The sequence below is a fragment of the Hippocampus guttulatus genome, chromosome 19 (assembly GCF_054856545.1).
Source record: "Hippocampus guttulatus isolate MCC_2025c chromosome 19, RoL_Hgut_1.0, whole genome shotgun sequence".
In the NCBI taxonomy this organism is placed as follows: domain Eukaryota; kingdom Metazoa; phylum Chordata; class Actinopteri; order Syngnathiformes; family Syngnathidae; genus Hippocampus; species Hippocampus guttulatus.
Genome location: NC_141279.1, coordinates 10,310,896 through 10,323,650, shown reverse-complemented (window position 1 = coordinate 10,323,650; position 12,755 = coordinate 10,310,896). Strand labels below are relative to the sequence as shown.

The following is a 12,755-nucleotide window of genomic DNA, read 5'->3' as shown; positions in this document are numbered from 1 at the left end:
TTTTATTCAAAGAGTAGAACAGTCAGGGTACGTGTTATTTATACTGAGAAAAACAAAAAAGCATATGATATACATTTATGAATTAATGTTTTAGTGCAGTAGTTTCTTAATGTGAAGTAAATCAACACTCAACAGGCATGACATGGCACGGAAGACAAGTTGAGAAATGACTTTGCGTATAAGTCAATCACTGAGTGCAGAAAAAGCGGTAATCTCTGCAGTGATAATTTTACAGTTTACCGGCAGCGAGTCCCAGGGACTCGCTGATCAGAAAAGTATGAGTCCCATTATGCATTGAGAGAGTCCCAAATTGGGTCGTTTTTTTCGTCTAAAACGCCTTACTATACACGGTCCGGTCTTTTTGGGCTAAAAACACCTTACTCTACATGGTCGTTTTTTTCGTCTAAAAACGACTCATCGTTCACTTCAAAGAGCCGAAATCCTCAGGCCTGCTCCTGAATTATTAAAATTTTTGCAACATTTGTTTATAATTGTATGTATATGTTGTTGTTTGTGTTATTATCATATGCAATTGAATAAGTAGACCATTTCAGAATTCGAAATTTGGGACTCTCTCAATGCATAATGGGACTCATACTTTTCTGATCAGCGAGTCCCTGGGACTCGCTGCCGGTAAACTGTAAAATTATCACTGCAGAGATTACCGCTTTTTCTGCACTCAGTGATTGACTTATACGCAAAGTCATTTCTCAACTTGTCTTCCGTGCCATGTCATGCCTGTTGAGTGTTGATTTACTTCACATTAAGAAACTACTGCACTAAAACATTAATTCATAAATGTATATAATATGCTTTTTTGTTTTTCTAAGTATAAATAACACGTACCCTGACTGTTCTACTCTTTGAATAAAAACACTTCATTCAAGCGTTAGGGAGTGCAAGGGGTTATGATGGAGGGGTGTTGCATATCATGAAGACCTGCCAAGTGGTATGATAGCATTGTTTTATACATGTCCTCGGCTAGGCCTCAGCTTCAAAATCAGTCCTTGGTCCCTGGCCTTGGAGGCAAGTCCTTGGTCCTTGGCCTTGGCCTCGGAAAATTTCTCAAGTCCTTGGCCTTGGCCTTGCCTCGGAAAATTATCCAAGTCCTTGGCCTTGGCCTTGGCCTCGGGTTGCCGGTCCTTGGACACAACACTGGCCATTAGCTGGTGACCAATCCAGGCTGTACCACACCTGTCGTCTAAGTCAGCTGTGGAATAGGGCTCGGCACACTTGCGTATAACCAAAAGGGGTCGCTAGAGTACCATGTTGAAGCCATTTTTGAGTAAAGTTTCAAGCGAGGAATAGCGTTGCTGTGTAGACGTCCCAGCATTTTGACATAAATGATCAACTGTTATTTAAAGAGTTGATATGCAACAGTATATATCTATAGATTTCTGTCTTTACATTTTCGAATAACGGTACAACAATCCAAGGAAATGTCCCATCAATGGCGAGCACTTTTAGAACAGGCTTGTGGGCTACTCACGTAGTCTTTGGAAGTTACCTGTAATTTGGAGTCCTATATTTTAGACAATAGTTAACTTTGTCATGCTCAGTTCTGGGAATAGTAACGTGTAAGTGTGTGCTATCCAAACTAAATGTAAGTTAAAATATCTGCAGGCTATATTGTTTATCAAACTGGAGAACATTTTGTAGTCATTGGCTCTATAACGGAGCGAACATCTGTTTTATGAAATCGTAACCTGCCTCTAGAACAAACAAAAATACTCCCCGCAGACAAACTTGGAGCCAGCGTGAATCTGATATTATTGAATGGGAAGGCTGTCCTCAGCTGAACTGTCACCGACCAATTGGGAATGCGCGAACGGGAAAGGAATGCATGTGCGAAATTGAATAACACCTTCATTCATTCCCCTTTCAAGTCTATGTGTTAGTGTTTGTCTTGTGTGAAATATATTGCACTCAGCTTACCTCGCCAGGGACCTCATTTAAAAAGTGGTCTAGTTAAAAATGTGGGTGGCATTCGTTCCTTTCCAGGGCAAGGCAGTTTCATTTAACACGTTTCATACACAAGGCAACTCAATGTGCTTCACACAAGCAAAGACAACCGCATTTGGAAGGAAAGCAGAGAAAAACAAAAGTCACAAAAATGACGAAACAAACTAAAATTTAAACGCATTCAGAGGAGGAAAAAAACCGTAAAGGTAATGTGCAAATTTCTAAAATGGCATGAAAAAAATCTTAGTGATCATGTGTCTCGAAAGGATTTAACAAGATAAGATAAGAAGAAAACCTTTATTAGTCTCGCAATGGAGAAATTCCCAATTCACAGCAGCAACGTTATGAAAGGAAGAAGTAGAACAACAAAATATAGGAGCTGCTGGAAAGGCAGCCACTCTCGCGGCGCCATTTTGAAGTCAAAATAACAAAAATAACACAACACAACACATAGGACACAGACAGTCGTGCAATCTTCACCCCTTTTCTGCATACACTTTGTTGTCTGAAGCAGTTCTAGATGAAAGAGGAGAGGATCAAAGTGTCCTTTCACCAGTGGATCAGAGACGTCATGCTGAAAATGTGCACACGTCTGCTACAAGCTAAGTTTTGAAAGCTAACATGAAGCTGTAGCGTCCATTGACGAAAAGAGCTGAGTTCACTTCTCCTGTCCCACGTAATCCGCTTCAAACTCCAAGCCGCGACTCCCAGTTCCAAATCCGCATCCGCGCTCCGCGCTAACGCTCCTTTCTTCTCATCGTCGGCTCCTCAAGCCTTACATCCATCCAGCCGCAGACCGTTCAACAGCACCGATCTCTCCGCTGAACAAAGCGGGGCTGTGAAAAATGCTGCCCATTACAGGCGCAAGACACAAGCGCCCCGGGACTGTCCAGCAACGACAGTCAAATGGCGCCGACATTCCTCCCAGTCAAAAACAGTGCTGGTATACCCATGCTGCCGAGAAGGCGCAACCACCAAGCACAGAGTCTCCTCCTTGATGAATGTCGTGGCCAAAAAATGCTGAAAAAAGTCCACATCAGGTCCACACGACGTAACAACATACACAAAGTCACAAAACAAACACAAAAACAAAAATAGCAAGGCTCATGAGAGCCCTTGCCGACGGCTGCCTACTCGGGCGCCATCTTGACTTCAAAGTAGTAGTACCTATTGATTTTTTTTAATTCATACACTTTAAAAGAACAACACTGTACTCAATAAATATATAGTGTAAAGAAAAATACAACCTCTAGAATCTACCCCATAGATACAGGGTAACAATTTGCAGCAATTTCAACCCTTTGATGCACCCTGTAACCTGTAGTAACCGCTGTCCCCGAAAGGATTAATTGGGTAATAAATATTGGGTAAAGAGTACCCTCACCAAAAAGCTATGAAAAACATAAATTGAGTAGTTTTCCTCCATTGTTACATCCATATGTATACTGTACTGCACAATAATCATGCATGGCTTAAGTGGACTCACAACCCAAAGGGTGTGGGTTCAATCCCCAGCCCATGTCATTGTGTCCTTATTAAGCAAGATACTGAGCTGACAAGAGCTTTCAATAATAAAGTACCCGGTAATAAATTTGTGGAATTTAATAAAGGTGAGGTAAAATTTATGAAAGTAGTTTTAAAATTGAGATACTGGTACTCTTTCACCAAAATATACAAATAAATATACCAAATGAAAGTGGACTACCGTGACTGGTTAGCACATTCTCCCCGTGCCTGCGTGGGTTTTCTCAGGCTACTCTGGCTTCCTCCCACATTCTAAAAACATGCATGGCAGGTTCATGGAACACTCTAAATTGTCCTTAGGTGTGAGACTGAGCGTGGATGGTTGTTCGTCTCTGTGTGCCCTGCGATTGGCTCGCAACCAGTTCAAGGTGTATCCTGTCTACTGCCCGAAGACAGCTGGAATAGGCTCTGGCACACATGTGACCCTTGTGAACATAAATAGATTAGAAAATGGATGGATGGATGGATGGATGGATGGATAACTGTTTCAAATTTAGTAAAAACTGTTTGTTTCAATGTTATTACTGAAACATTTATTTCAAAAAGAGAGTTGCTAACTAAAAATGCTTGCAGTTTGAAATCCTCATGCTGTACCCCCAAATTCATCACTCTTCAGGAGACCCCAAAAACGGCGTGTTTGCTCAACCATTATTATTAAATGCAACGAAGACAGAGAAGCCGTTTTCAACATTTTAGATTGGTCAGTAATGTGTAAAAATAAATAAATAAATAAATAACACCCCAATTGTTTACACAGTAAATTTTGTCAAGATATTTTACTCTAAAAAGACCAATTTGGTCCCTGTCGAACGAGAATAAAATGTGACTGTAAAATATGAAAAGAGTACATTTTAAAGCATTTTTTGCCTGCAAAGACAATGAACAAATGCGGAAATGTATGAGACAATTTAACAAAAACTCATTATAATCCATTTTGATCGATCTTGCATCAGAAACTGATGATAGGAAACAACAGAAAATTGTACCAATTCAAAAAAACAAATGCAAATTATGAAGCTCCCTTTGGGGGGGGGGGGGGTTCTTTTGTTTTAATATCGCTTAAATACTACCTGTTAATTCAGTGACAGCCAATTCTAGACCAAGTCTGAAAAGACGTTTGAAAACGTCTTTGGGAGTGAATGAGTTAATGGAAAGCAATTGCCGAAATTTTAATTTTAATCAAATTCATTGATTTTCAAAAGGAAACCCCAGTGGGTATGTCTTGACTGTTCTTAGTTAAATATAATTCAGAATTCTTGAGCTAGACATCAACACGATATCAATCCATCTCTGAATAAAATCAGCGACGCAACTTTTAAAATTGAAAAGTCATCATATCTCGATGGTCTTTCCAGACAATAAACGTTGTCTTTCATAAGTTGAGTAGGCTTTCATTTAACTCCAGTATATTTGACACATTTCGAGCCGCTCTGTATATGTGTCACTCATGACTAGTAACATTTCTGCACTTGATATACTTCGTCTTTGGGTGAGTCTTTGCGCAGCGCGCTTTGGCACCGGTGGAGTCTTCAAACGGTTAACCGTGTGTGTGTGCCTGTCTGTCTGTGTGCGCGCGCGCGTCTGCGTGCGTGTGTAGGAGGCGGACGGGACCCTTCAACGGGCAGGTACCAGCCCAAAGCCAACCACTCACTTAAAAATGTTCCTCCAACTTCCTCAGGATCAAGTCGACTCCTGTCCTGTTGCTGGCCCTTCCACACGTATAATGTGCTCCCGCGGGTCTTTTTAAAACTTCGCTGAGTTCAAAACTTCGACCTAACTTGTGTTTTTGGCCGCGTGTGGAACTGCGCTCCAAGTGCTGAGATGTGGTGGATGCTGTTCCCGCGTTGGATCTGGTTTGTGGCCAGTGTGTGGATGGAGCTCCAAGTTGGGGTTCTGCCTCATCTCGCCTACTCACACGCGGGGATGTGCCCGAACGACATGAATCCTAACCTCTGGGTGGACGCCATGAGTACTTGTACAAGAGAGTGTGGATCAGATCAGGTAAGAAATATATTGAAATAATTATATATACATATATATATATATATATATATATATATTTATGTATGTACTGTATGTATTATACACACACTCGAAATTCAACATTTAAACCCAGATAATTATTGGATGCCATTGAACTTTGTTGTCAGAATGAGGCAAATGGATTATAAAAAGTTTTTCCATTATTCTAACTTTCTTTTTCAAAACCCTGATGAGGACAATCGGTGTAGAAACATGGATTGATGGGTTACATTTTATTTAGCAGCTCACTAGCATGGCCATTTCTGTTCCGGGTACGCTTTCTTGCTGCTGCATTTTGCTTGGCATAATTTTTTGGGGAGACTAATTTCACAACCAGTCAATCCTTTATCGGGTAAGGGATATATTAACTCTTTCAGGGACAGCAGTTACTACAGTGGACAGCTTATCATGTTATCAGGTTACATTGGTGCATGAAAGTGTTATAATTAAACTAATGGACTAATGAGGAGAAGGTTTGTGCATTAAAGCCAATTATGCTTTAATATTTATTTTTTTTGGCTTCAAATTATCCAATATTGTGGATGTGGATGCTTGACTAAAAAAACAAACAAAACAAAACAAAAAAATATAATCAAAAACTGTATACGGTGCAAAAATATTGTACATGATGAGAGCCCGCTTCATTAAACAACAGCCAAAAATATGAATAGATAGATACAACACACTCCTCTTGAGCTGCATGTGTACCTACGCTAATGCTAACATTACATCCATTTTTTTACCCCTGCCAACATGGCTGCCTTCTTTAAGTCCTTTCGAGTTTTACCATAAATCAGTCACTGTACCTTATAGTATCCTGTCTGGTATTGCACATGTAATATTCTTAAAATATAAAACCGCTATGTTTGACATTTTGTCCCTCACGAAGCAAGCTCATGACTCAATTGTGTGGCAGAGGAAGGTTGAAAATAATTGGACCCACAAATGTCAGCGCCCAAAGAGAACCCGGATTGGTGATGAAGCGCATGATGATGACACAGGATGGCATGTTAATCTTTGAAGTGAAGAGCAGCAAGCTAACCGTAACATTAGCTGTTCTGATTCAGTTGTTGCTCGCGATGTCAACAACAATTGCACAGAATGACCAAACCGCTGGTCAAGCGACCAAATGAGATTTAATTTATTAGTTATCTATTGATGTATTATTGATTCACTTGTCTTTTAATCAATTGTGACACAAATATAAAGCCACTGTTCCATAAACGTGGGGCAGAAGTGTAAAACAAGCTCACTCATTCTCAGAAATAACCGGATAACAGTATATGTATTTGGTTGTTTAATTTCAAAGTTGAAGAGTGGCCAGGCACTGCAAAGGCCCAACTCCTTGCATACTACAAGCACTTACAAAGTTTTCTAAAAGTTTTTAATTGGATTGGATTGGATTGGATACCACTAATGTCACCTTCAAGTAAAAAAATTTAAATCACTGAAGAAAAAAAAAAGACACAATTATCAACAGAGCCATTTGCTCTCCCCTTGAAATAACCTTGATCAGTGTTCTGTTTGTTTCCTACTTTCTGATGACAACCTTGTTTCTCTCTCTGTCTTGCAGGAGTGTGAATCCTTTGAGAAATGTTGCCAGAACGTGTGCGGGAATCGTAGTTGTGTGGCAGCCCGATACATGGTTGGGGAGAAAGGCCCCGTGGGCATGCCCAAGGAAGCGACCTGTGCCAGCTTCATGTGCACCCAGCAAGGGGCAGAGTGTGACATCTGGGATGGCCAGCCAGTGTGTAAATGTCGGGATCGCTGCGAGAGGGAGCCTCACTTTACGTGTGCTTCGGATGGCATGACCTACTACAACAAGTGCTACATGGATGCTGAGGCGTGTTCCAAGGGTATCAGCCTCTCCGTTGTCATGTGTCGCTTCCACCTCACCTGGCTGAGTACGAGCCCTGCGTTACCCCCGGTGACCACTTTCCACCCGACGACCACTCCCCTGCAGGTGACCGTCCCACCTCCCGCAGTGCCTCAGGCGCCTCTCATCTTGAGCACCCCCGTTCAGCAAACTGTAAATGTGGGTGACGCGGCCAGCTTCCTGTGCGATGTCACGGGGGGATCCCCGCCTGAGATCACTTGGGAAAAACAGCTTTTGGAAGGTGTCAACAAGGTGGTCATGGGGCGCAATCACGTCCAGGGGAATATGGTTGTCACCAACGCTGGTCAGCTTGTCATTTACAGCGCCAAGATGCATGACTCGGGTGTCTACATCTGCACAGCTCGGAACCCGTCTGGCTCGGTACAAGTCCACCACGCACTCATGGTGCTGCCCATAGAGCCATCAAAGAGTCCAGTAGCTATGGACTTGACCCGGTGCTCCCCTGAGGAGTGTGTGAAACCCCCCGACAATCCCGACCTCTGTGGGAGTGACCTTGAGAAAGTGAGCTGGTTCTATGACTCGCTAAGCAACAACTGCATCTCTTTTACTCACTGCCACAGCAACGGCCAACAGCCAAGGAAGTTGTTTGAGACCCACGACAAGTGCATGCAGTGCTGTGGTCCTGAGTTGTCGGGCCCCTGCGACCTCCCAAGTCTGCAAGGCCCATGTAAGGCCTATGAGCCCCGTTGGGCCTACAGTAGCAGCCTGCGCCAATGCCAGTCATTCATCTACGGAGGATGCGGGGGCAATGACAACAACTTTGAATCCAAAGAAGCGTGCGAAGAGATGTGCCCCTACCCCCAAAACCACAACTGCAAAGCCTGTAAGCCGAGAGGTAAGATAGTGACCAGCTTCTGTCGCAGTGACTTTGTCGTCCTGGGACGCATGACTGAGCTCGCAGAGGAGAAAGACTCTGGCCATGCTCTTGTGGCTGTGGAGGAGATCCTCAAGGATGAGAAGATGGGCCTCCGCTTTTTTGGTAAGGAGCCTCTCGAAGTAAACTTCATCAACATGGACTGGAACTGCCCGTGCCCCAACATTACAGGCGCCGCTGCCGAGGGCCAGGTTATCATCATGGGTAACGTTAGCGAAGGCATGGCTGTGCTGGAGCCGCACAGCTACGTAGGCGCCTCAAGTCCTCGTCGCGTCCGAAAGCTTCGAGAGGTCATCTCCAAGAACACTTGTGACATTCTCAAAGCCATCACCAACAGTCCTCAGTAGGCTGTGTGAAGGTCGACTACATTTAAGGGAAACGACACAACTCTGTCTTTGTAGTTCTATTAACCTCCATACAGTAACTACACAGCTTTGGCAATTCATTCTATGTGTTTTGAACTGAACACTGACCAACCACTTACTATTTACCAGATACAGCCATGTATCAGTGGCATTGCTCAGACTTGGTCACATCACACCACTTCTACTTAGGTAGACTGTATATAGAACTTAATCATATGTATGGGGCTGACAGCATGGGTCATGACACTAATTATGCATTCATTTCACTGGGTGTGAATCTCTCCAATAAAAAGATGATTTCATACGTATACCAAAAACATGGGGGTGACATTTCAAGGGCAGCTCAATTGTAACGTGAAACGACTTCGAATTTGGTTTAATGGGATTATAATTTTCGATTGTCCAAATTAATTGATTACTCGACAACTAATCGATTATGAAATTAATCAATAACGATTTTAATAATTGAGTAATTGTTTAGAACAATTGTTTAGCTTAAATTTTGTCCAAATCCTTTTATTTCAGCTTTTCAACAGCAGTTTTTCAAATTTTTGTAGTCCTTAAAAGCAGGCTGGTTATCTTTTGTGTTTAATCAAATGAAGACATTTCCAAACATCTGCTTTTACATTGAAACACAATGACAGAAATAGTAACTGAATGCGTTCAAAAAAGGTTAGTGACTATAACATCAATCCCTCCCATGTGATAATGCTTACCGTATTTTCTGGGTGATCAATCGCTCCAGAGTATAAATCGCGCCAGACATGGAATAATTGAAAGACTAACGACAACCCTAGACTCGATATCGGTATGGCTCTGTTCGAGAGGGGATGATGTAAATGAGTTTCTCGTTGTCATTGAGCATACATATGAATGACCTGGTCAGTACTGAAACTATGGCTTTTGCTTTGAATATATGTTATCTCTCCAATAAAAAAAAAAAAAATATATATATATGTATCTCGACATACGATATACTCATATTTTGAAGTGGAATGTTTCGATTTGGTTGGATGATCATCTTTTTAAATGCAACCCCCCCCCCCCCCCCAAAAACACTATTTTCCAATTCAAATCATTTTTTACTACACCACTAATCTACATAGCTATATGCGATACAGTAAATAGTCCGATTCAGTGGGCCATTTATGTCTTTTATTTATGTCGTCAATTCACCTCTGGTTGGTCACTGAAGACATTTCTTTTGTTTATTGTTTTTCCTGGATGAATTTGTGAAAATGAATAAATTGTAATATATTTTACAGAGCCACTCCATTCCTTTTCTGAAATAAAGTGATTTCTGTTTTTTTCCCACTTTCGTGCTTGATGGATATTTATTAATATGTAAACGGATCTGTTTTTATACCGCATTGTGCCATTTAAAAATATATATTTTTTGTAAATTGTGACCAAAATAAAGATTTGCGATGAATCTTTAGGGGCATTGCGTCATTACTTCAGGTGTATTTTTTGTGCTCCTGTTCTCAAGTCGCGATCTTGTTTTCATCAAATTAAGACCGACCTCTTCAGTGTACTGCACATTGTTTGAAAACCCATTTTATTTACATTCTCGATTTCTCTATTATAGACATCGATAACGATACCCTTTCATTCTCCACTCCTGTTGATCTTAAAAAAGGCCCAGAAAATGTTTCATAGATTTGATCTCTTCCAATGACAAGCAAATGACCATTTTTAAAGGTATTAATCAATCACCAACAAGTTAGATGTCTTGTTGCCTGAGATCCATCCTGAGGATCTCATGGAGAGACCACATCACCAACGAGGAGGTGATGAAGAGGGCAGGAGTGGCTGAACTGTCAGACATTGTCTTTGAAAGGAGAAGGAAAATGATCGGCCACGTACTCCGGCTGCCAAGAGAGAGACCGGCAAGTGTGGCCATGGACTGGATGCCAGAGGGTGGAAAGAGGAAGAGAGGTAGGCCAAAGAAGACGTGGAGACAGACTGCCAAAGAAGACCTCAGTGAGATGGGTGTCAGCTGGCATGGAGCAAGAAGGGTCGCCAGTGACCGGAACAAATGGAGGAGACTCGTCGCCCAATGTTCCAAATAGGAGCGGGCGGAACTAACTAACTAACTAACTAACTAATCAATCACCAAGAGAGCGCTCTTCTCTTACCGAAGACAAACTGTGGAGCATCAGGACTCAACAGGCCTGTTAAAGCATTTCCGGGGAACAAAAAGCAAACTTGTTCTCCAAATACTTTTGAATGAGTCATTTCAGACTCGTTTTTATTGTAACACGAGTGATCATATAAAACATTGAGTTTAGTTTTATTTTCTGGCAACAGATTTCAGTATCTGTTAGATGTAGTCTTCCATTTAGTCATTCAAAGACCCCAGTGGTATTCGTAGTCCAATGGGGTTAAAGAACCCAAGCAGTAAACCTACTGTGCAAGAGTTATGCGTTTCATGGCGTGCCAGCGCTCTTTTTTGGGATTACAGGCAGGCTTTGGTGGGCTTTCGACGAGGGTGTTCTACTTCTCGCATGAGATTCTGTTTCTCCCATCCAAGGGAGGCAACAAATCCGCCTTCGTTTACTGGCAAAACCACCAGGGAGCTCAAAAGTGTACTTCCCCATCTGTTGAGGCTCTCGAGTAGGAAAGGTTTCATCTGAGGCACCTTGGATCACACCACTCTGAAACACACGCCCATATAAACAACTCTGCAGTTACATATACAAATCGGTTGCGTAAAATACGCTACATAAAGTAATGTATCGTCCTTCTTATGACTCGGCACGGCTTGGGTTTGTTTCGAAACCTGCACGTGCTGATTTCTGAGGTAAAAATGATCAGCTCATTGAGGAGAGAAATTAATGAACAGTCTTAACAAAGGAGATTCCAAACAACTTGGATCACGATGTCGTTAAGTGACCACAATGTGCCCCATCGGACACCCTGAGGATCAGACATGAAGAGCCCCTGCTTTAAAATTTTTGCAAAAGGCACAGCGGCATAAGACGACATCATCATTACAGGTTTTCATTTCATGATTTCATTTGGAACTCTTTTGAGTACGAATGTTAACCACACCATATATTTCGGACCTTCACCCTATCGGGGACAGCTGTCACTACAGTGGACATATTATCACGTTATCAGTTTATAGGGTGCATGAAAGGGTTAAGGCACACTTAAAGTCCTTTAATTTCCTCAAAAATCAACAGTTCGCCTTGTCATCTGGTATGTACATATGTATAGAGTCGGCTTCCGTTCAACTGTCTTGAATTCAAATTCCATCCTGCTACATTTGTGCTCTCGTTCTCATCTGCATCCAATCGCTCGTAGGTGTCCAACGGCTGTGTCCGAATGTGCATGCTAATCGCTATCAAGTTTGCGATTAACTCATTCACTCCCAAAGACGTTTTTAAACGTCTTTTCAGACTTGGTCTAGAATTGGCTGGTACTGAATGAGTTAAGGGGTTACGCCATTTTGTCGGGGTGCCTGAAAGTGCCGGCGAGGGTAAATGTAGGACACTCAAAATCACCCACAATGCACAATCCGTCGATGTTCACTCAACAGGTTAATACAGATATATAAATAATATAGATGTACAAATACAGTGTTATCACACAGAAAAAGTGTTCACCAGTTAGGTGATCGCGCACTATGCTGATGTTTGCCTTGAACATTTTCGAAGGATTGTTAAAAGCCGACAAAAGCAAACGTCCTTGGATCAGTTCTTTACAAAACGCCAGGCAAAAACCACTTCTGAGAGAGAACATGACCCAAAGAGGGCAAAAAACAATGAGGGCGCAGTTAAAAGTTCAATGGCCATAATTTTTATTCTTTATTCTATTCTTTGTTTATTTACATTATGCACAACTCTCATTTATTGTGCAATAATTTTTGTTAAATTTTCTTTTGATAGCGGCGCGGACACCCGCAGCGGCTCCTCTTGTTTTATGTTGAGAGGGAAGAAATTTCATCTGTGCTGTATGTTACACATACAGTACATTTGACAATAAAGTTTATCCAATCCAATCCAATCCAATAATCTAATTGTAATATGTATTTGTTACATATTTTTTGATGCATTTTTATGCTTTACGAAACATTTATGTCTGAATTTTGGGGGGCTTGGAATGA

The 12,755-nt window shown here is 41.8% G+C and overlaps 1 protein-coding gene across 1 annotated transcript; it reads left to right on the top strand.

Annotated features, from left to right (window-relative positions):
• The first annotated feature begins 5,307 nt into the window (after window positions 1–5,307).
• LOC147190250 (WAP, Kazal, immunoglobulin, Kunitz and NTR domain-containing protein 2-like) lies at window positions 5,308–9,413 on the top strand. Its single transcript, XM_086137724.1, has 2 exons — window positions 5,308–5,487; window positions 7,082–9,413. The coding sequence occupies exons 1-2, from the start codon at window positions 5,308–5,310 to the stop codon at window positions 8,624–8,626; spliced, it is 1,725 nt and encodes a 574-aa protein (XP_085993850.1). The 3' UTR covers window positions 8,627–9,413.
• Window positions 9,414–12,755: the final 3,342 nt, after the last annotated feature.

Bases quoted from the DNA above. Each gene is read 5' to 3' on its own strand.
- LOC147190250 (XM_086137724.1), top strand. From the start codon at position 5,308: ATGTGGTGGATGCTGTTCCCGCGTTGGATCTGGTTTGTGGCCAGTGTG. The intron at 5,488-7,081 runs GTAAGAAATATA...TCTGTCTTGCAG, and splicing joins GAGAGTGTGGATCAGATCAG to GAGTGTGAATCCTTTGAGAA.